Source organism: Homarus americanus, unplaced genomic scaffold (assembly GCF_018991925.1).
Source record: "Homarus americanus isolate GMGI-L3 unplaced genomic scaffold, GMGI_Hamer_2.0 scaffold1024, whole genome shotgun sequence".
Taxonomy (NCBI): Eukaryota; Metazoa; Arthropoda; class Malacostraca; order Decapoda; family Nephropidae; genus Homarus; species Homarus americanus.
This window is the reverse complement of record NW_024715228.1, coordinates 25,803-50,965: the sequence shown is the minus strand read 5'-3', so window position 1 is coordinate 50,965 and position 25,163 is coordinate 25,803. Positions and strand designations below refer to the sequence as shown.

The window sequence follows — 25,163 nt, the reverse complement described above, 5'->3', positions numbered from 1 at the left end:
GTAATATTATTACCTTGACGTCTTTGCATTGATGTTCTTAACGTGTACACATCCACACACGCACACAATCATATATACATACTGACACACACATACAATATCACATGGTATATTCTATATGATCAACAATATATAGCAACGTGAAAACATGAAACACAAGCTCAGGGTGATCTGTTTTTGTACGTTTGCATACGGCACAAGGGTGATGGTGACGCCCACTCATGGTTAAATGTCCCGATCTTCGTGTAAACCATGGGTCCGTAACCTTTTTATACTAGTCGGCCACTTCAGCTGGCAAATAATCAGCGATCGGCCGCAGCTGTACTCAAAAAACAAAAGTCAACAATGCATTCCACAGGATTTAATGAGTAAGCAGAAATGCAGAACTATATTTAACTTAAGAATTCTTAAAGACATTCACATTTGAAATAAAAAAAAAAGACACAGAGAAAAAGTACTTTACGATATATTGTAGTGCATAAACAAAAAAAAAGCCTTGTGATATTTTTAACATAAAAATGCCTTTCAGCTGTTACTATTAGGTAGCATAAAGCTGGCTTTTTGAAATGCAAAATAAGGACTCGCATGCCAAGTACAGATACCTGTGCACAGAACAATACTAAAATGCATGTGAGGATTGAGCCTGGATATGATTTGCAATTTCAGCAAAATTTGGTTTAAATTTGGTAACAGCAGCCTTCACAAGTTCTGATTGGCTCGTTAGCCGCTTGGGCGATCGGTCATGTCTCTGTTACTTTTCTTTTTCTTTTATCCTCTTCACCAATTGATCAGCTCGTTAGCCGCTTGGGTGATCGGTTACGTCTCTGTTACGCACTGTTGGCAAGTACTGGGCATGCACCGGCTCCTGAATGTACCTGAACCTAGAGTGTTAAGATAGTTCAGCAAGGAGCTTGTCGAGCCCCTGAAGATCCTGTTTTGTAAATGCCTGGATGAACAAAAGGTACCCAGTGAAATGGAAAGTGGCTTATGTGAGTACTATCTTCAAGAAGGGCGATCGTCACTCCACGAACAACTATAGACCGGTGAGCCTGGCCAGCATAATATGTAAAGTACTCGAGAGTATTATCAGAGATGCCGCAATGGAACATCTACTACGAAACAACCTTGTAAAGGGTTGCCAACACAGTTTTATGCCGTGCGCTCCTGCTTAACACAATTGCTCAAGGTACTGGATATTTGGACCCATATTCTGGAACGGGTGTAATGAGCGGAGCTGTCACCATTTGTAATGGGCCGAGTTCTTTCACTTTATATTTTATCATCCAGATATTCTTTTCTGTTATTATTCTTTGATTCTTTATCTATCTATACCTTATGTTCTTGCTTATATTCTTATATAAGTAATTCTGATATTTCTCTGCTTATCGTTTCTAAGTCTTTTATTTTCTTTCCATATGTAATATTATATTTTCTAAATTTCAATGTCCATACCTTTCTGAAGTATACTCTGTTTTTACTTATATTCTCATACATGGATTAGTCTGGGGAACCATGTTATTCTTAGTACAACACTTATTATACTTACAAGGGTAGCCTGCCACCACCCAGACTTTTATTAGAATATACCATAACTCATGGAAAGCTTTTGGGTAGTGTGGTAGAGTGTTTATAGGCACTTGAGTCAGTATTATTTTCAGGGAACCAATGTTTAGAAGGAATAGCGTGGTGATACTCGTAAATTACTAATTCAATATTTATTAACACAGCGAGTGAATAAGGTGTTACTTGAATTCACTCAGACAAGACTGGACCCTCAGGTCTTACTGTACCATTGACCAAACAGATCCGCAATTACTTATTAATTCATGAAACACTTCAAGTACTTATTATATCATTAAACAACTCCAAGTACTTATGACTTCATTAGACAATTGTTGGATTATTCCTCTGTCACATAAGATTCAGGAGTTATTACACACGGTCAGATAACACTGGACCCTCAGGTCTTACTTTTATAAGTAACAAATTACATCTTCAATTCTTGGTTACAACATTTAACAATAATTATATTATTCCATTGTTACTGCAAGTGGGTATTATGACACACACTTGACACTATCCCTAATTAAAATATTCTTTATAACAACATGTTATTTCAGAATGACTAACGTGACACTTTAACTAGTATTCAGTGGTTTGGTGGACTCAACCCCGAGAATAACAATAACCCGGGTACCACCAACATTCATGGATTCAATACTTAACCTGGGATGACTATATTTCTACTAGTCATCCCCAACCAGAGATATTAATACGGCTCCATACATATAGCCAAGCTCAATGGATGGGCAACAATCACAAGACGGGAGTCAACGGTGCAAAGTTGTTTACAGGCTCGCTCGCTCGCTCGCTAGGAGCGCGCGATGGGTTGACTCGTGGCAGTGACTCAGCTGTGGCACCTGTCGAGGAAATTTCGCTCTGGGATTCTAATCTCGCCACCTTAAAGACATCCTTCGAGAGCCATCTTTTTCATAGGCAGCTCCCGAACCTCAGTAGTGTTGCCAACACACAAACAGCCTCTGGAGATGCGTCGAGGAGAAATCACAAGAGTGTGAATGTTTAACTTCAACTATACAAAACATACTTCTGGCAATGGTACAGACGATATCTATGTTACTCGACTTATTTGGCACAGAATATCTCACTATTTTAAAACATGAACACTGATATTCACAAAAATCGACTAAGTTAAACTGAATTAACATGATGGCGAGAAACAATCATTCACAAACCTGGAGATGCGTCGAGAAGAAATCACAAGAGAGTGATTTTTCTTTGTGCATTGGTATATATGCGAGCCTGAGGGCATATCCCTACCAGAAAGACTAATTTTACTAACAATAGACCTTCTATTCAAAGTGGTCGCTGGACACCAAGCTGTGACCGTCAGTGTCACAGGTCAGGTTAATTTTCTACGTCTATCTCTATGATCTAATCAGAGATTGAGTTTGTCAGGAAAGAGATGAAATGGAGTTATATATGCACTAGCAACTCTACTGGCCTGACCGCAGACCACATTCCAGGTCAAAACAGCCGTTAAGTCTTGGAGATTTTACAGGTTGACAGAATAGTTCAGGAGATTAATGACTTTCTTAAATAGACAACTGACACTAACTAAACTATAAACATCAGATTCCCTGATGTTTGGGCGACAAAAGAATATAACTTCAGTAGCGATCAGAAATTCAGGATAACCCCACGAACGACATAAAATATGCCACTCTAGCTGGCAAATTCGACTCACTTACTAAGTTTTACTAACAATAAGGACAGTTGAAGCTTTCAACACCACTCACAATGGATCTTGAATGTTCCAACTGTAAACAGACATATCTAGGTTGCCTCACCAATTACAACCACAGTTGCAATTTCAAATTCTGTCATACTAAGGAATAATGAAGTCTCGGGCACATTTAAGATTGAGGGAAAACGGAGGACTCAGGCATCCTGAAGCGATGAGAAAACGGACTCCTCAGATGGGGAACTCCAATAAGAAAGCATAGCTACATGTTTTGTGGGCTATTGAGCTTAATATGAATCGTCTGATTTTACGTTAACTGACGTGTATGACCGTGGTCATTACAAAGCTTTCCACCTCCCAAAAGATTCATATTATGCGGTATAGTCAACAAAACATTCACAGTAAATACATAATTTTCAAAACACAATATCCTGTAATACTGGGGTAATGGTCAACAATACAGGCAACCTACATGTTACAAAATTTTCACATACATAAAATTTTGCACCTCAAATGAATAATCACCAAAAAACTCCCAGCCATGGGCAGATAAAACTAGCAAAGCAATACTGGTCATGACACACAGAAGAACATCATACATCAATATTACAGACCATAATAATAAAAAAAAAAAAACAGGCTAGCCTCATTTACATTTTTGTACAATTTTAATGACAGCGTCCACCAGGATTACGTGTAGTTTCCATCTAGGCAATTGATCAGATATGTATGACACTGGACCCAACCACAAAATTCAACAATTGAGATCTCAAGCTAGGAGTAGATAGACTGACCCCATCCAGCCACTGAAGTATTCTGGTTGACCTTATCACAAAAGAATCATTCTTCACTCAAGAGACGAGGCAAGATCTAAGCGGCCAGAGCTAACATGGACTCAAATAGACTATAATGCCGGCGACCCGGTCCACATGAAACCCTCCAAAACCTCCAGTGCCCTTCTGTTACTTCGTAATACAAGCGTCTTAAATTGCACTAGGCCCATGTACTCCTGTACATGCCTAGCAGTGACTAAAGTCCAGCACAACTACCTCCTACACAAACCCAGGCCTACTGCAGATAGTACCTCCAAGCGAACCTGATCACTCACACCAAACGATGTTCTCACTGCAGTAAGACACATCTACTCATTCCTCTTGTCCATGCCACATACTGACAATCCCTCCACAAAAAGTCTCACTCTGACCAAACTTGAATGGCAAAACCAAATAGTTGATGTTCATCATCAACACATCCAAACAAGATGTAAATGCCCTTGACGGCAACCGAGAGACCCGACCGCCCAACCGGGTCTGTCCCCAAAGATCCATACGGATCATTGGTCCCCTCCTTCTCCTTGGAAACCTAGCGGCAGGAACTTCCACTGGGTTCCTGTGACTGCCTACACACTCTCTTTCATCCTGTTCTGAATCAGATGAAGAATCATCAAGTGGTCACATTTACTTTTACTACTGCAGTGCTTTTCACATTCAGCTCATTCCTGGTAACAGTTTCGTATTTGTACTTACAAGGCCTAATGGGCCCTATGCCTAAGGTATTGACAAAACTTAGAGAAATTAAATGCACTTCACTGCCTGTATCAATTAAAACTGTACAATTACACCCTCCCACAGGCAAGTGTATGAAAGGGGAAACACTGGAAGGAATTTCTCAATACTCTGGCAAAACTGTCTGACAAGGTTGTAAAATCACTAACCCACACTATAACATCATCGGGGTAGTTCCATTCAACTCAGTTCTTCGTTGCAAAAAGGGGCTACTTCTTGGTTTACTTCTCTGGTAAAAATAAAAAGAAATGACGGGACGGGCTGAAAAGCCCAAAAGGTAAGCATGTAAACCTTCATAAGTTATATCCATCACTAAATGTGGTTAGGTCTCGACTTTTGTCGTTAAGTTTTACTTTAATAATGCGCGTCTTTCAAGTCTAAGGTAGAATACTATTCATTTCTTGCTACTCTCTCTACTAATTCATCTAAGTTGGGTAAGTCTAAGCATACTTATCAAAAGATCTATTCAAAACACTGACTTCCCCCCTCAAACCCAAAGTCTAGTAACCATGACAACAACTAGCTTCCTCAGCCACGCCGGCAGTTTTCCTTTTATCAGGATTTTCTCACTACCTCTCCAAGCCTTCAACGTTCTTTCCCGCTGAATACTTGCTTCCATGGCTTTGGTAAGTTCTGCTCGGAACTCACACACAAGTTGTAACTTATTCACAACTACTGTGATCATCATGCCTTGATGTCACCACAACTTCACACATAAAGAGAAACTCAGTTAATACCTTTCCACCGGCAAAGGGGGTAAACATTGACACATAAATGCCTCAGATACTTCTTAAATGGATATTCATACAACTAATCAGTAATAGTATCGGAGACTGTCGCCCAGAAAATTAAATATCTCTAAAGAGAACAATATACAGTTTCAACTCACAAGGTACTCAGAGTAATGCTCAAAATAAAATACTCGATGATACTTGACGAGAATGTCTCAAGAAAATATAACTCTGTAGATTTCACGAAGGATTAACACAAAGCGGATTTTCTGTGCTCAAGAATTCACTGTCCCTTTCACTACCTTGACACTTTTACTTTTACTTTTATCCTCTTCGCCACTGATCGGCTTGTTAGCCGCTTGGGCGATCGGTCACGCCTCTTTTCCTTTATATTCTTCACCAAAAGGTCGGCTCGCTAGCCGCCCGGGCGATCGGTCACGTCTCTGTCACGCACTGTTGGCAAATACTGGGCATGCACCGGCTCCTGAATGTACCTGAACCCGCTCCAGTGTTGGTCAAGTCTTCTCTTGAAAGAGCTCACACTCGGTGCTGTCACAACACTCTCTGGTAGATTGTTCCAAGAGTTTACAACCCTCACTCTGAAAAAGTTTGCCCTCACAATTCACAATTTACTCTGTGTTGTACTCACAATTGGTGGTCCTTACATGTACAGTTCTCAAATACATATAACCTCTTTACCAACAATGCATATCAGTCTTCACTGTAAGAAATTGTAATGCAGTAGGTAATAAAATTCTCAGTTAAAAGAAAAAGGTTGAAAAATACCACACTGAAAAATTTAACACCAAACTTGTGTTATATCAATAAATTCAATTGTCACAAATTTACTCCAACTGAGAACTAAAACTCTTTCTAGTCAGTTTACAATTCAGGTTACTAGCAAAAGAAAAAATAATAACATACACGCATAAAAAAAATTCATATACCGTAACACTCACTTGGGTTATATAAAAATTTCAAAAGTTAGAAAAATACTTCAAGTGAGAATCTGAACACTTTGTATTGAAATCACATCAATACTTCCAATAAATGCCACAGTTAAAAATAAAACATTGGATTACATAACCTTTGTACATATAACACTTCTGGTGACACTCAGAGATGAACACTGTTCATCACACTCTTAACATGGCAGATGTATACTGCCTACTCAATGTCTGTAAATATCCACTGGTCACAAAATAAAAAATTACTCTAATGTGCAATTATCACTTTTCTGAAATTTCACACAATAAAAACTAAAAAAGATCAGTTAGGTAGCTTACTTCAAAAAAATTTGGTGCAGTACCTAACTTTGTGACACAAAACAATATTATAACTCACAAAACAAATTTTGAAACTGAATCAATTGTTAGTTCTTACTTAACTCTTAAAACAAACTATCTTTGCAGTTACAACTACAGTATTGTACGAAAGGCTGAAAATCAAACTGAAAGGGTACGGAATTCGGGGAAATGCCCATGCGTGGATAGAAGACTTTCTACGTGACCGCAAGCAGTGTGTGGTGATTAATGGCACGAAATCATCATCCGTACCTGTCACAAGCGGGATACCACAGGGCAGTGTATTGGGCCTGCTGCTGTTTGTTTGTTTCATAAATGACATACCTGACGTACTCTCGTCCATACAAATGTTTGCCGATGACGCCAAGTTATTTCGGGAAATCAAGAACCAAACGGACTGTGAAGAGCTGCAGAAGGACCTCTGTGGGGTCCAAGAATGGTCGAAGAAATGGCTGCTGAGATTCAATGTCACGAAGTGTAAGAGGATGCACCCACGCTTGCGGTTAAAACTTCCAGCCGCATAGCCCGAATTTGTCGTTCAGCCAGCCGCATGTGTATAACAATTCCCGGCCACATGCGGCCAGAAAAAGAATGGTTGCGGACCCCTGACAGACGACGTATAAACGACCTGCGCCTTGTAACTAACGCCATCTGTTGATCCCGCGGCCAACTATAAGCTAAGTGGCTTACGTGGTTTTCGCCTTGCTTTCCTGTCTATCTTATTATAGTCTTTGCTACAGGGGCGCCTGTCACCCCTTCCCAAACCTGTTACATGCCAGTGTTTATCTTCTCTAGGGGAACCTATTATTTACCTTCCTGTATTGTTCACCGCAACAAATTTATTGTAAGCGAGTACCCCCACCAGCAGTTCACCTCCATAATTTTTCAATATGCCCAGACAATAAATTCTGTTACCCCTTAAATTACCCCCAAATAAAAGTAAGAGGTAAAGGGGAACAGAGTGAGCTGCAAACATTTATTTCTAAATGAACTTTAAATAAATAAGGGGATAAATTTAATATAATTTTTCAATAGCCTTTCTATGACAAAGTTTAAATTAACTACTAAAAACGAGTAATTTTGTGAAGGCAGTAGAAAAAGCGTAGCTCTCTCGCAAAGTCTTTCTTCGGGCTAAACAATGACAGAACATGTAGGAGACGGAAGGAATTCCCAAAAAGTCTCTACCCAGTTAGTAGCGGGTGCCAATAAAACAATAATACGTTACATAACTCACTGAGGAATATTAGCCAGTCATTTTTACACCAGGGTTCAAACAACACAGATTACATTTTCCAGACGACAATGGCAACGCAGAACTTTAGTAGAGAACGGTTTGCTGGCGAGTGTTATGAGTGGGCGCAGGGCAGCTCCCTCGACACCCGCCTTCGAAACGCCCTCTACCACCTAATGCACGTCCAGCCCACTCTCCTAGCTAACCCTGACACCCCCAGACACGTCCTCAAAGAACCCCTCGCCTACATCAGGAAGGCTCAGGTACCACCACCCAGTACTGGAACTATTTTAATGGAATCCTATTAATATAGATACTGATGAGCTTATGTGAGTTTAGCTTGGTAAAACACAGTACAGTACTATGCTTCACACTCAATGTAAAATTATTTTACTTCTTGAAATAGTCCTTGAATGACAGACATTCTAAAAGAGGGAGAGAAACTTCTAGAAAGACAGTAAAGCTTAGAGAGTATGTGTTTATAGAGTTCATGGGAGCGTCGACTGGTGAAGTGCGTCAACAGCATGGCGGCAGAGCTAAATGTGCCTCTGGCCCGGCGGAGGACCAAACAAGAGAGGGAAGACATCGCCGACCGCTGGGCTGACCTCTCGACAGACGAAAACGGTGAGTTGCAGGGAGAGAAAGGAAGAGAGACACGGGGAGGAAAGGAAAAGAGGAAAAAAGAGAAAAGAAACAGGGATAGGGAGAGAGTATTGGGAGAAGGAAAGAGGTACAGTACCTCACTTAACCACCCTTGTTAGAAACGTGCATCACATCTACCCAATTAAGAACTTAAAGGTATAAAAGTGAAAAAAAAGTAATAAACTAAATCAATCTTCCACTAATTAATTCAGTTTTAGCCTGTTGTTGCAATGAAGTGACAATACATTAATTCAGAACATGTGTAAATTGGGCAGCCCAGCTTATTTCACTTGATACCTGACTGGTTATGTTAATGTTAGGGGCTGGTGAAATAAGCTGGTGTGCCTAATCTTCACGTAATTCATTATTTCTCCCAAAATAACAAAACAATACATCAACTTCTTTCAAACGACACTATGAAATATCTGATACGGAACAAAAAATTGACAGACGTTACACCTCTCCCATCTTGTGTGTACACAAAGGTATTAAGAATAAAGCCTAATACCAGTTTCACCTCCGTCTATAAAAGTGCGCCATCATAAAAGTTTTAGTCATAGTCGCTTTGATCCAAGTATGAGAGTGTCGACAAAACTGATGTATATTTTCTTGGTTCCCGGTGGAGATTTGTCGATGATCCGGCCGGTATACGCCCCTAAGGACTTCTTGGAGGTGCTGGCCAACCTGAGGAACCCCAACTACGATGAAACCATGTAAGTAAAATTAACACTGACGATACTCTGTAAGTGATGTCAAGTAACTCATGAGATCTTGTAATTAACATAAAGTAACTCTGACAATGGCCCCTGTGCTTACTCACCTCTGCCTCAAAACCCAACTTTTCCTTCTTCTTGGAAGCATGCCTTGGTTCAGCCCATCCCGAAGAAGGGTGACCTTTCTAATCCCTCTAACTATCGCCCCATTGCCCTAACTTCATCCCTCTAAGATTTTCGAAACTATCTTAAACTCCCATTTTCTCCGTCTCCTTGAACGCCTTTCTCTTTTGTCGGATCACCAGTATGGCTTTCACCAGGCAAGATCTACTGGTGATCTGCTCTCCTATTGCACCCATCTTTGGTCATCCTCTCTTAGGGATTATGGGGAAACTTTTGTCGTAGCCCTCGACATCTCCAAAGCATTTGACAGGGTATGGCACATGTCTTTGCCATCTAAACTTCCCTCTTTTGGTTTCTCTCCCCCACTTTGTTCTCTCATCTCTAGCTTCCTTGAGAACCGATCCATGGCAGTTGTTGTCGAAAGTTCGATCTCTCGTTCTTTCTCTACCAGTAGTGGTATCCCACAGGGTTCTGTTCTTTCACCTACTCTCTTCCTTCTTTTTATCAATGAATTACTTCACACTACAACTAATTCTATCCATTCTTACGCTGATGATTCTACTCTCCACTCTTCTTCACATTTTACCCTTCCTCCTAACTCTCAAACTAGATCTGTTTCTAGAACTGATATCATTACTTCTATCAATGCGGATCTGTGCAGCATCTCTGAATGGGGAGGTACAAACTTGGTTAAGTTCAATAGTAATAAAACTCAATATTTATCAATTACACTCTGTAAATTAGACGATCTCCCACCAATTACATTTCAGGACGCTATCATCCTGCCAAATTCTGAAATAAATATGTTAGGCCTCACCATTTCTTCCATTATGTCCTAGAAATCACACATCCTTATATAGCTAAAGCTGCCTCCTGAAAGTTGGCAATGCTGTGCAGATGCCGTAGCTACTTCACTCCTGAGCAGTTTCTCCAATTATATAAGGGATTCATTCGTCCTAACTTGGAGTACTGCTCTCGTATCTGGGGTGGCTCTTTTTCTGTCCAACTATTAGATAGGGTGGAATCAAAGGCATTTCGTCTTATTAACTCTCCTCCTTTAGTCGACAATCTCTCTCCCCTTTCTCTTCGCCGCAATGTTGCTTCACTCTCTCTCTTTTACAGGTACTTTAACGGGCAATGTTTAGGGGATTTGGCATCCTGTGTACCGCCGGTAAGGCCGTGGGTTCGTAACACACGTCATGCCCGTGGTGCCCACCGTTCTCTGTGGATGTCGGTCGCACGAGAATAACCTGTTATAGTACCTCCTTCTTTCCTCACACAGCCAAACTGTGGAATGCTCTGCCTTCTTCTGTGTTTCCATACTTATACAATCTGTCTCACTTTAAAAAGCTGGTTTTCCGGCATCTTCGTGGTATAGATAAACACAATAGTATAACCTTTTTGTTCTCTATTTTGAATTTATTTCTGTTCTTTTTTTTTTCGCCCCCCAGGCCCTGTTGTGGGTCGTTTGACCTGTGCCCGGGTGGGCTAGTTCCCGTAAAAAAATAACCCAGTAATTGACGTGAACTAAGACGAGATCATATAAATAGCGCCAAGTATCTATGGCGAGACAAATAACGTTAAGTATCTATGACAAGACCATGTAAGCCATGCTAAGTAACAATGACAAGACAAATAAATATCTAGGACGAGGCTCTGTAAGTAACGTCCAGTAACACCAAAACAATACCAACTAACACCAAAAGACAACCAATTGTTTGAGACAACGAGGTACAACATAACTAATAATAAAAAAAGGTAAACAATGCTGTAAAAACCTTTTAACCCAAGAACAGGTGCAAAACACAGACAGATGATTACGGTACGATATCAGATCATCGTTTCGTTCGTAAGTCATATTTTCAACCTTAAGGCCCTAACCGCCAGATATCGCCTCATTAACCATGTCGATTAGCATCCATTGGTTTATTTGTCAATAATCTGTCTTATACGATATTTGTGTTAGGAATATTTCACTAATGGACGAGTTGACGGTCGGAATTTTTTTCATAAGATAACAGGTCAATGGGGAAAGAAAACACTTAAATTCACTATGGTAATGATATTTTTAAATAAATTGGGCCAAAAAGTGTCAAAAATAAGGGTTAAAGTTGCTAAAAAGCTCTGTGATTGGTTGTGACGTCACTGGTTGGGCGAGCTTTCCGGCTGGAGGCAGCCAGCTGTAGTTTGTCCAACCTTTTTGGCTGATCGGCTCTGTAAATAAATATTTGATAATTAATTGTGCTTTACTGTGCAACACAGTAATACTATTTTGAGTATATAAATATTACTAAGCTCATAAACTAATTCAATGGATATTAGCTGGTCATAAAACATTTCATAGTAAAACATTTCAAACGATACAGTCGGCCCTTAACATATGCGGGGGTTAGATAACAGAGATACCCGTGAATGTTAAAAATCCCTGTACTATTGCTGCCCCCCCCCAAAAGATTCCTGGCCCCTCCATGTCCTTATTTACCGTATATACCTGTGTGTAGTTCGAGTTTTTAAGACCAAATTATTTGGCAAAAAATTGGGGTTCGACCTCTAAACGGGTAATAGTTTCGTGAGGTTGAAAAATAATTACCAGTAAACAATGGAAACGACGCACCACCAGCTGTGAGTGTCGGTACAGTTGCCAGGGCAGATCTCTTGCGCCATCATAGCAAGCCCAAAGTAGACAAATGCATGGTATGGTAACACAAGATGATGTAAGACATAAAGTATTAATTTTTTAAAGTTTATTTATAGATACATAAATTTTTGTTCATTACATTTGAAACATCAATCTTTGTTAATTAAATTTGAAACAAAAGAAAACTACGATACCGTATTTCTAAATACTGGGTATTTTCATTAAAATATTACATCACAAGTATATTTTACCTTAACTGTGACTGAATGAATATATTCTCAGAAATAAATATGGAAATGTAATATTTTTGCTGAAATGACGTACGTATTACAGTGGAAAGTGGGATAAAATCATGACGAAAACAATGACTTTCGCTTTCTTTCGTTGTTCAAAAGATTTTACCGTAATCGCTTTTCCAATGGTTTTCAGTTAAAAAACTGTTGTATTACAATAATATTCTATCCTAATTCACTTGAATAAATACTACAATACCATATTTCTGAATATTTTCATTAAAATCCATCAAAATCATTTTCCTTATCACCGTCTTCAGCACCAAACAGCTCCTCCCAGTCTTCTCCTTGAACAGGGCTAGAGGGTACGTGTTTTTCGAATCGTTTTCAGTTAAAAAAACTGTTACATCACATGTATATTTTACCTAAACTGTGCCTGAATGAATATATTCTCAGAAATAAATAGTAGTTTTGCTGAAACGTGATGTATTTCAATGTAAAATAGGATAAAATACATAACGAAAACAAAAGACTTTACCTAACCTTCTGATGTTCAAGAGATGTGACACGTTTTTTATAGTTTTCGGTTAAAATACTGTTATATTTCAATGATATTCTATTCATACTGTGCTTGATATACTACATTCATGGAAATGTAATATTTTTGCTGAAATGACGTACGTATTACAGTGGAAAGTGGGATAAAATCATGACGAAAACTATGACTTTCGCTTTCTTTCGTTCAAAAGATGTTACCGTAATCGCTTTTTGAATGGTTTTCAGTTAAAAAACTATTGCATCACAAGTGAATTAGGATAGAATATTGTAATACAACAATTTTTTAACTGAAAACAGTTTGAAAAGCGATTACGGTAACATCTTTTGAATGAAAGAAAGCGAAAGTCATTGCTTTTGTCACTTTCCACTGTAATACGTACGTCATTTCAGCAAAAATATTACATTTCCATATTCTCAGAAATAAATAGTAGTTTTGCTGAAACGTAATGTATTTCAATGTTAATTAGGATAAACTACATGAAAACAAAAGACTTTACCTAGCCTTCCGATGTTCAAGATATGTTACTCGTTTTTTTAGTAGTTTTCGGTTAAAATACTGTTATATTAGTGATATTCTATTCATACTGTGCTTGATATTGTGGGGTACTGGTTATTTGGTTCACACTCAGGATGGGATGGGGAAAGGAAACTCACAATGTGCTCTCTGTATACATGTTGTATTGGATGTACAATGCAGCTTGGTACTGGGAAGGCAGCATGGTTACAAGCGTTGAGTAGAGAGAGCTGGTTGGTGAGGGTGCTCAGAGGAGGACCAGCTTGTGGGTTGCCATGCTCGCCGGCGGGAGCGAGGGCCGCCAGGCAGGAGCGGAGGAGGTGGTGTTACTTGAAGACTGGCTGTAGGTAGAAAGAGGTAGGTCATCACAAGGTCAGGTCTTATATAGCAGAGGTAGGCGTGGCTTAAAAGTTGACCTCCGTCATGTAAGGCGGCGCTGGTTGACCTAGACACGAGGTGCGGCTGGATTCGTGGGTCGGCTCGTCAGCGACAAACAGCGTTTGTAGGGGAGGAATCCACTACAATACTCCTCCTTCCCTCCAGGCAGTGTAGGAGACTTGTTGTCTGCAGGGTTGCATGGCACATGTGAGACATAATGGGCGGTGCATGCCACATGTGAGACATAACGGCGAGGGCGTGGATAAGCAGGCCGCTAGAGGAGACAACTGTCTAGACACACAAGATCTGTGGAAGAAGAGAGGGAGAAAAAGGGTGTGTGGGGGCGATAAATGTTGTGCTTCTGTCGCTGCAGGGGCAGCATCCTCATGGTCACTGGCTGGGATGACTGGGTCAGGGGTGACGTCAGGAGGAGGGTCTATGATAGGAGCAGGTTCTACAACAGCAGCAGGGTCCACGACAGTAGCAGGGTGCAGGACAGTAGCAGGGAGTGCCTGAGGCAAAAAGAAGGTGTGTGGGGGCGATGAATGCTGTGCTTCCCTCTCGGCAGGTACAGAGTCCTCAGATACGCCTGCTTGGGTCGGTAGGACGTGGTGCTTGGGGCAGGCAGAAGAGCTGGTGTCTGATTAGAGAAGCAGTGCTGCTCTAGGGTGTCTAACCTGCTGTGTAGAGACAGTAGCTGTAGAGTCGATGAGAGCTGCCTCTGTGTGGATAAGCCAGTCTTCCATGTTGCCTCCCCCCCCCCTCTTCCAACCGCGCCAGGTGGTCGGTCCGTCCCAACCCTCCCCCCACCCCCCACCAATCCTCCCTTCAAGAGATGTTGGGTGAAAAAACTAAATTTTAACATTTAGTATTAAATAATACCTCAGATTAAAGTTAGGATAATATAATTGACATTGCTGGATTCCTTGTAAGACCAGGAATATTTTGAATATAAATGTCATATATTTTGCACAAAAGATAACATATTACTCAGAGTAAACATTATATCTAAAATTTGTATGTCTAATGCAAAATCTATGATGTTTATATTCAAAATGATCATCAAATTATAAGAATTCCAGCAATGTAAATTATATTCTGACCGGGTAATTTGTATGAATTTTATGAGCTAAAACAAATATCTTCAGTTAATAAAAAAAAAAAATATTCTTCACACGGTAACAGATGGTCGGTCGGTCGGTCGGTCCCTCCCTCCCCCCACCCTCCACCAACCGTCCCTACCAGATGTGTGGGAAAACCAGAATATTTACCTTTTTAGTAATAAATAATACCTCAAACTAAAGTTAGGATAATATAATTGACATTGCTGGATTCCTTGTAAGCCCAGGAATATTTTGAATACAAATGTCATATATTTTGCACAAAAAATAACACATTTACTCAGAGTAAACATTATATCTAAAATTTGTATGTCTAATGCAAAATCTATGATGTTTATATTCAAAATGATCATCATATTGTAAGAATTCCAGCAATGTAAATTATATTCTGGCCGGGTAATTTGTATGAATTTTATGAGCTAAAACAGGCAGGCAGGCGGGTGGCGGGTGGGGTGAATCTAAAAATAGCGTCTCGAGCCGGACACTCTGCGCGTATACGTGGAAAAAACCCGTGTTAAGTGAAAGTTCGGCTCTGGTGAGGCACTGCATATACGTGAAATCGCGCTAAGCGAAACCGCGTAAAGCGGGGTATTACTGTACACTGGGGAATTCGCGGGGTCGGCTACTCAGCGACAAACAGCGCTTGTATGGGAGGAATCCACTACAATACTCCCCCTTCCCTCCAGGCGGTTTAGGAGACTTGTTGTCGGCTGGGTTGTATGCCACATGTGAGACATAACGGCGAAGGCGTGGATGGTGCAGGCCGCTAGTGGAGACAACTGTGTCTAGATACACGAGATCTGTGGGAGGAGAGAGGGAGAAGGAGGGTTGTGGAGGCAATGAATGTTGTGCTTCCTTCGCAGCAGGTACAGAGTCCTCAGATGTGCCTGCTGGCATGTGTGGTCCTGGGTCAGGAGCCGGGGCTGCGTTAGGAAGTGTCCATGACAGCAGCAGGGTGCATGACAGCAGCAGGGTCCACGACAGCAGCAGGGTGCAGGACAGTAGCAGGGGGTACCTGAGGGAGAAAAGAGGGGTGTGTGGGTCCGCACTCAGGCGCATGGGCCGCGTCAGGAGCAGGGACTGCCAGGCAGGAGCGGAGGAGGGTCCGCGTCAGGAGGAGGGTCCAGGACAGTGGCAGGGGGTACTGCTGGGCCGGGGGCGGCATCTGAGGCAGGACGGGTGTGCTGGGGTCGGTAGGACATGGTGTTTGGGGCAGGAAGAGGAGCGGCTGTCTGTTTAGAGTAGCAGAGCTGTCTCTGCGTGGGTAAGCCAATCTTCCATGTTGCTTGAAGACTGGGAGAGTGATCAGTTTCTCCTCCTTCCTGTGTGAGTGGTCACTCCGGGGTCACCATTTGTGGGGTACGTGATATTTGGCTCACACTCAGGATGGGATGGAGAAAGGAAGCTCACAATGTGCTCTCTGTATACATATTGTATTGGATGTACAGTGCAGCTTGGTGCTGGGAAGTGGCAGCGTGGCTACAAGCGTGATGTAGAGAGAGCTGGTTGGTGAGGATGCTCAGAGGAAGACCAGCTTGTGGGTCGCCATGTTCGCCGGCGGGAACGAGGGCCGCCAGGCAGGTGAAGAGGAGGTGGTGTTGCTTGCTGGTTGGTGTAGGTAGAAAAGGGTAGGTCACCACGAGGTCAGGTCTTATATAGCGGAGGTAGGAGTGGCTTAATAGTTGACCTCCGTCATGTAAGGCGGCGGTGGTTGACCTAGACCACGAGGCATACACTGGGGAATTCGCGGGGTCGGCTACTCAGCGACAAACAGTGTTTGTAGGGGAGGAATTCACTACAATATAATACATTCACGGAAATGTAATATTTTTGCAACTACAGTGCTCATGTCAACACAAGCTGAGTGAGGGTGACGACGCGCTATGTGTGTGTGTGTGTGAGGTAGCGGGAGCGGGCGGTGTGCAGTGTTCGGTGCCGCCCGCGATTTGAATGGCGCGCAATTTGAGTGTACTTCAATTACTTCAATGTACAGAATATTCCTCCGGCGGGGCAATCCGCATATTTGTGAATCCGTGAATGCTAAACCCGCGTATGTGAAGGGCCGACTGTATTGGTATTATTTGGGTTTTGATTATCTGGGGAACCTTAAAATTCTAACTATGGGATTAAGTACTTTAAACAATAAGACACATTATCTCTACAGGATTTCTGTCACAAAACATTTTTCGATCTCATAAGAAAGTACAGATCATATGGTAGGTTAGGTTAGGTTAGGTTAGGGTATGATGAGTTATCAGGTTAGCTTAAAATACATCGGTAAGAGGGGGGGGGGGTAGTAACTCAAAACTAGTGATTTCCAATAGAAATGAAGGTCTAAATCGTTCATGACACATCGCAAACCATCAGAAAAAAAAGTCTGTATGTCTAAGTACAGTGAGTTCTGCTATAACGCGTGTTTTGATAACGCGAATTTGCTCTAACGCGATTTATGAATTAGGAACGATATTTGTATAACGCGAACGCTTGTTTGCTATAACGCGATTTTTGCTTACTATTTCTCCAATTTTGTGGTATTAATTGTGAATATGGTAAAGAAGAATATCCCCAAGAAGCGTTCTGGTGATAGAATTCCCGGTGATGATCGTAAAAGAAAGGATATAACACTTGAAGAGAAGCTCGATGTTATCAACCTCAAAATCACCCTTCTGCCCCATCAAGTTACATTCATATTTTTCAAGGTAAAGTGTTACATTTACTGTATGATTTCATTATTAGATATGAATGTAACATTTATTTAGACTGTGCTATCCTTTGTGTTAGGCTAACTACTAAATTTTTTCGATTTCGAGTAATCTGCACCTAACCCTATTCTCTCCATAAGCCCTGTTATTTCTATTACGCGATTTTCTATAACACGATATTTTACAAGAACACAATTATCGCGTTATAGCAGAACTACCTGTACAGGGATGACCAAAACTTAAATTTTATCCAATATAGCCTACCTCGAATCTAAACATCCAAATACTCATGGTAGTTAAAGTAAAATTTTACCCATTAATTAATATAAATGATGAAATATCCCAGTGGTTCATTAGTGAATCATCAAAACAATAACAGCACTGTGTTGTCATGTTTAGCTAGCATCAGGCATTCTCAAAACAAAGTCCAGACAATGTCATTACTTCTAAATTTACTGCTATCTCCATCTAGTACTGATATACTCTGTAAATGCACTGAACAAAAAGAAGAGAAAGTCTACCAGTTAAGAGTACATGACAGCTGAGTTGGTGTGAACATGGGAGTTTTTTTATGTCCAAAAGAACATAAGAATGGAGGAAACTGCAGAGGGCCTATTGGCCCATTCTGGGCAGTCTCATTTACACCCAACTCCTATCGTTCATATATCCATCCAACCTATGTTCGTAGCAGCTCTTCACGGCATATTTCTTCACATACTTACGATATGTCCATGACTTAGACCATAAAACACACCCTTAAAACTTACCTGAATGTGGCATTTGGGGTCTGAAGAGGCCATCCTTTCTACTACCTCCGATTGCAGTGATGAGTTTGAAACTAGTGACGTCATTGCAAATGGCGGCCCTGTGTCTAGAAAAATAAACTTACCTCGACTATAGGTGTTTATTGAAATGCATTTTAAGAAGCACGGAATAGCTAATGCTTTAGCTTTCCCAGACTGTCAATAAAAAAGCCGTTTTTTCTCAAAACCAGTTTTTGTGATATAGCTCGAATGCGACGTCAGCAAATGCTACCTAGGTATGTTAATTCCTAGCCACTTTGCCAGGCCAACATACAGGCAATTAAAATATCTAATAAATACAGTGGTCCCTCGGTTAACGAGCACAATTCGTTCCAGCAGGTTGCTCGTTAACCGAAAACTCATTAACCGAAACCATTGTTTCAATGGATTTTTGGGTAATTGGTTCCAGCTCACCGAAGATTGCCTAAATTCAACAAAAAAGGTAGAAAAGTTCACTTACTTTGAGGTGTGTATGTAGAAGGCTCCTGGATGATGATGATGGGAATTAGAATGGGGGTGGAGGAGAAGGGAGAAGAGAAGGCATTGGGGTGGAAGAGAAGTCACCCCATGGCACCATTTCACCCATAAAATTTTAGTTCTCTTGGTGTAATTCAAGATTATTTTCTTTAAATCAACACTGCACTGCATTATATATTGTCAATATGTAAAATAAATTTCAAAATGACCAATAATTTGCTTGGAAACACAGAAAAAAAGCATTTAGTTGAAGAGAGTCTCAAGCAAGATGTTACCTCCACTGAAAACAGAGAGAGACTAACGCCTGTCTGGTGTGTTAACAGGCTGGATGGCACGCCAGAAACTAGTTTCTTTACCTTCAATTATGTTCAATAATTGTTAAAATGACTAAAAAAGTTAATATTAAACTTTTAAAATTATTGAATAGTATAAACTTCTTGATATTTACTAAAATAGTAAGGAATTTAAGCCCTAAAACCAATCACTGTAGTGGCGGACTAATACTACAGCTGGTGGACCGCCAAATGCAAGCGAAAACATGTTGAAGTCGGCTCGTAAAAAACTCATTAATCGAGGGATTGCTCGTTAACCGAAGTTAAGAATCTTATGGAAGGTAAATCGTTAACCGAAATCTCGTTAACCGAGGCGCTCGTTAACCGAGGGATCACTGTACGACATGTACGTCATCTTGGGAATAACTGTTGTACAACACAGTCTTCAGAAAACAATAAAATTAGGAGAACTGTTATTTGGACACAATATGGAAAGAGATAGTGATGAAAATATATAGAAAATTATGGAGAGAAAGACAAAAAAGGAAAAAAGTCACTCAGTCAACAATAACTAAGAATAACACAAAAAATCGGGCCCGTTGTAAAGGTGGGTGGTCTGGGTACTGGGGTGGGAGCTTTAAACCACACTACGTACGCTCGTCTTGCTGCTATTCATTGTTTAGATCTGTTTGCTTACATAAACACGCAATACGACGAATTTCAGGTTCGTTTTAAGTATTAAAAGTATCTTATGAGTAATGATATAGGAGCTGCATTTCTCCTTTTATTTTATTTTTTATTTATACCCTGGTAGTTAACTTGTAAACTCTTCAACCTGGTTTCCTCTTAATTTTTTAATTCATTTGTTTTCTCCATTAGTTTTGTCTAGTTATTTCATTTCATATTGTTACTCCATAACCTCTGACCTTTGATACCTGGGTTCGAGGGTTATGACACATGGGTACATTGTAATTCTGTTATCGAGCAATGGGAAAGACTGACGGTAAAATACTGCAGGTAAATGATACTCCTAACATACAAATAAAATGGTTTATTAAAATGAAGTTATATTTTATGAATAATTTCAGTAACACTCAACTGCAGGGGTCAACTCCCTGGCTTTACTTATTTTGTACTGTTAAACTTAGGTACATTTTCCACTTACACCATGACTGGGTTTACATGTATAGTCACCCAAAAAAGTCCTGTCATGAACCATGAACCCCGAGATTCAGACTCTTGAATCTAAAGCATTTATGGACAGAATAATGTATCAGTGTCGACTGCTTCAGGTTCACGAGTCTGAATCTCAGGGTTTGTGGTTCGCGACAGGACTTTTTTGGGTGACTGTACAGTCAGCCAAAGATGCACCGACCCCACCCTGGGTCTCATGCTTGCAATTTAACCTGGCAATACAGTGGGGTATGCTATAACGAATTTAATTGGTTCTAGAACCTTGTTCGTTATAGCATTCGTTCGTTATAGGATTAATCCGTTCCAGGTCCCCAAATACAACCACTTAACACTGAAAAATATAATATAAAATTGTACGAATTGTAAAAAAGTGCATAAATATGCATCTAAACCCCTGAAATAAAGAATATCATTAATACTTATAATAAAAAAAACAATAAATTAGTAAAAAAAAAAAAAATTAAATAATGTTCGTTGTAGGAGTTTCGTTCGTTATAGCATTCTCAATTTTATAGGTAAAAACCGTTCGTTATAGGAATATTCGTAGTAGGATCCGTTCGTTGTAGCATACCCCACTGTACTTGGTGAAGGAAGACTGTATGTAAAGGTGATTGTGATTGGTGGATCTGTTTTTGGCTGTATCGTTGTCAGGATAATTATTAGAGAAACCAAAGGTAAAATTTTTATACTAAATTCATGAGAAGTTTCAAAATTTTCGTATATTTGTTTAAATAATGAAGAAAATTATATTAATGAATTGGCAACTCAGCTACAACAAAAGCTGCCACAAGATCCTCACATCAAATTTTCCTCATTATTTAAACAAATATACAAACATTTGGAACCTCTCATAACCTTAAATAACAATGAATAGTTTATTATTATAAAAAATTCTACCTTTGGTTTGTTTAATAATTATCCTGGCAATGATACAGCCTAAAACAAATCCACCAATCACAATCACCTTTACACACAGCCTTCCTTTACCAAGTATTGCCAGGTAAAATTGCGAGCATGAGATCCAGGGTGGGGTCGGTGCATCTTTGGCTGACTGTACAAGAACACACATAATATTCTTGCATAGCACCTTTGAGCAACATTTTTACAAATGGCAATGATGCCAGTTACAGCACCAACACTAATACTTTAACATCACCAGAAGTAGTAGCTTCTCTTCACCACTGTGGTACCTTTGCCCACAAGCAAAGTGATGGTTAACCTACTCTTGCTGACTCCAAACACTCGGACAATTCAGGTGAATATATACAGGTGTACTCGGAGGAATAACACAGCCACCATATAGCCCTACTGAGTAGTGGATTCATAACAATGATGGGGGCTGGCAGTATTTGCTCGGCCTGTGATATCAACAAGCTGGACAGTGAACGCGTCAGGTGAACGGCTGGCCAGTTGACTGGGCCCCAGAGGAGGTGGTTAGTTCCTGACGCTCGTGTTCACGAATTTACCCGAGTTTACTGGCCTTCATCCATCTCCCAAACTAGTGTGGAGGTCGTCTCAATCTACAAGGCTCTTGGCCCAGAGGAAGCTGTGGGTGGAGGGGTTTTAGACGCTAACGCGTTAGCTATTGTGTAAATTGGAAACGCCTCACAGTAAACGCCTTATTATAGCAGGACTTTAAACAAATTATATAATACCTTATCACTCTATGAACGTGTCAGAGTGTATTGCTTGTGTTTACCCAGAACCATCAACTCGCCCCTTCACTTATAACTATGATAATATGAAATATCAATGAGAAATAAATCTGGTTATAGTAGTAGCAGTATTAATATTGTACAGTCAACCCTCACTTTACGCGGTTAATGTAACCCACAGGGTGCCGCGGAAAGTGAGGAACGCGTAAAGTGAATAACATAACATATGGGATTAATTGAAATAGAGTCCGGGCCGACCCCCAAACTCCACTTTTTGACGACACACAACTATGTTGTAGTAAAAATATTATCTTAACTTTATGATGGTATGCACAAACAATTAATAATTAAGAGAAATATCAATAATATTAGGTTTTCTAACACTTACATTAGTAGAAAAGATGGCTGGGCACACGGGAATGGGCGGTTGGTTCCGAGGCAGAGGGCAGATTATTGGCCCCCACCTGTATCACTTGTATCAATTGTATCACTATCCACCATAGAGGCTTGCAGGGCCTCTTTGTCAAACCCCTCAAAGTCCATATAAGTCCATATCTTCACTATAATTATCACTATCACTGACTTGGGCCGGCTGTGGTGGGTGGCGGTGAAGAACTCGGTAATGTTTTGATGACTGGGCGACCTTGTGCGCACCATGCTCGCGCAGCTTACTCAACATGGCGGATGGCGGGAGAGATGGCAGGAGGTTTGAATCCAAAAATGGCTCGGCTCGCCAGCCGCTCTCCGCGTAAAGGGGTACACGCACTGCGGAATGTGAGCATTCCTGTTTCGGCAGGGTACCGCGTAAACGTGGAAACGCGGAATGTGGGACCGTGTAAAGCGAGGGTTGACTGCATTGTTACTACAAGTATTATTAGTTGTGGTAGTATTAGTATGACAATATACGTGACAGTTATAGTTATGGCAGAGTGTGATCACTACCTCAGTAACAAGCGTTTCTCCCACAACAGAGAAGAGAACCTGTGGGGGAGTATTCAGCTTCCACTCAAGGTGAACGACATCAAGGGCTTGGTGAGTTATGGGGTCTGGCAAGTTAACGGTGCTTGGTGAGTCACGGGTGACCTGGAATGATTTGGTAAATCGGTGAACTTTTTGTACAGGATCAAAGATGGTATAACTAATTTTTTTTATTCCAATAGACTGATTAAAGGTGTGTGTGTGTATGGAGACTGTGAGCAACAAAACTTTTTTTTTATGGGGAATAGCCCACCTGGGCACAGGTCACTGACCCACATCGGGGCCTGGGGGGATAATAATAATAATAATAATAATAATAATAATAATAATAATAATAATAATAATAATAATAATAATACTTCATGGTAAATACAATTTATAATAAATAATTTTTTTAATAAAAATACAAAATTTAAAATTAAATAATAATTCATAGTACATAAAATTTATAATAAAAATACAAAATTAAAAATAAAATAATAAAATAATATTGATAATTATCAATTATAATAATAATAATAATAATGACAACACTAATAATAATAATAATAATAATAATACAGTCATGCGCCGGTTAACGTCCGACCGAACAATGTCCGATCGCATATACGTCCGTGGCCCCCAAAAAAAAAAATCCATGACGCCTGCTGGACCACCACTCCACGACCCCCTGACGGAGACACGATGATCCTCCCCATACTGGTCAGATATTATGTGTTAAAGGAATATGCTTCCTTCCTTAGGCTTTTTTTAAACATTTCCCTCCAGGTGTAATGTTAACCTACATCTATTGAGGATAAAATCTTTCACCTACAAATTGACAGTAACACATTTGCTGAAATCAGACATATCTAGTTGCCTCAACAATTGCAACCCCAGTTGCAATTGGGGTTGCAATTTCAAATTCTGTGGCATTACTAAGTATAGTGAAGTCTCTGGTGCACTCTAAGATTAAGAGAGAAAACGGAGGACTCAGGCGTCCTGATGTGAGAGAAAACGGACTCGTATGATGGGGGACCAAATAAAAAAAGCATAGCTACATGTTTTGTGGACTACAGTATTAAGCGTACCCTTTTCATCACTTTGTAATAAACCTGGCCATGCCTATGTGTGTTTATGATATTTACAATAACATTATATATATATATATATATATATTTAGTGGGTATAAATGGCCGTAAAATGGGAAACTTGGGGTTGGGTCTTGGGTGCCTGGAACCAATTAGAATAAATCCCATAGGTTCTGTACTTTCGTTATCGGCGGGGTCCCAATTAGGCGGGATAACCAAGGGATGACTGTACTGTACTGTACTGTACTGTATATACTTGTGACACTGGCCAGTTGCTTCTGGTGTTATGGTACAGGGATACCAAGTGACAGCACTAGGATCCCGCTTCCTCTATCAAGGAATAAACAATTAAAATTTCAATTGAAAAAAACATTCAAATAATGGGACCTAGCGAACCTAAATGGCCTTAGAGCGGGCACAGTCACGTAAGCATCGCGTACGTTATCTAGTGAATTTAGTCAATATTGTACAGTAACAATGGACCTAAGTGCAAACCTGTATTGTACATGTACTAAATGATTACGGTACTAAAATTGTTATGTATATTGCAAATATAGCTTGTTTATACAGGTATTCAAATAAATTACTATCTTACAAGAATCCCTCCAATGTAAGTTATATTCACCCAGGTCGTTTGGGTGGCAAATTATGAGAAGAGCTTAGTCACTCTTAAGTAATGATAAATAAACACTTAGGCAGGCCTTCAGCGCCAACTGTCAAATCTTATCTCAAATAAATAAACAAACAAACAAACGCCAGACATTCTGTCACCTCACCTCCCGCCCCCTCCCCCCCTCTTCCCATCCTCCTTGTGTTCCCAGACAAAAGAGTGGTGATTTCTTTATGTTTATTTTATATAATATCTCAGACTAAAGTTAGGATAATATAATTTGCATTGCTGAAATCCTTGCAAGACAGACATTAATTTGAATATAAGCGCCATATATTTTGCCCAAGATATAAAAAATGTAGTACATTAGTGTACAATACTGTAGTACA

General features: G+C 40.2%; 1 protein-coding gene across 4 annotated transcripts in view; it reads left to right on the top strand.

The window, feature by feature from the left end:
- LOC121854975 (TBC1 domain family member 19-like) overlaps positions 1-25,163 on the top strand; it is a 47,775-nt gene that overhangs the window by 8,015 nt on the left and 14,597 nt on the right. For 3 of the 4 annotated variants that reach the window (XM_042349804.1, XM_042349819.1, XM_042349796.1), the window contains exons 3-6: positions 8,159-8,356; positions 8,579-8,717; positions 9,361-9,448; positions 23,088-23,148. In XM_042349804.1, coding sequence (XP_042205738.1) covers positions 8,159-8,356; positions 8,579-8,717; positions 9,361-9,448; positions 23,088-23,148 — 486 coding nt within the window. The remainder of the gene's footprint in view (positions 1-8,158; positions 8,357-8,578; positions 8,718-9,360; positions 9,449-23,087; positions 23,149-25,163) is intronic. The other variant, XM_042349809.1, reaches the window with a different exon arrangement.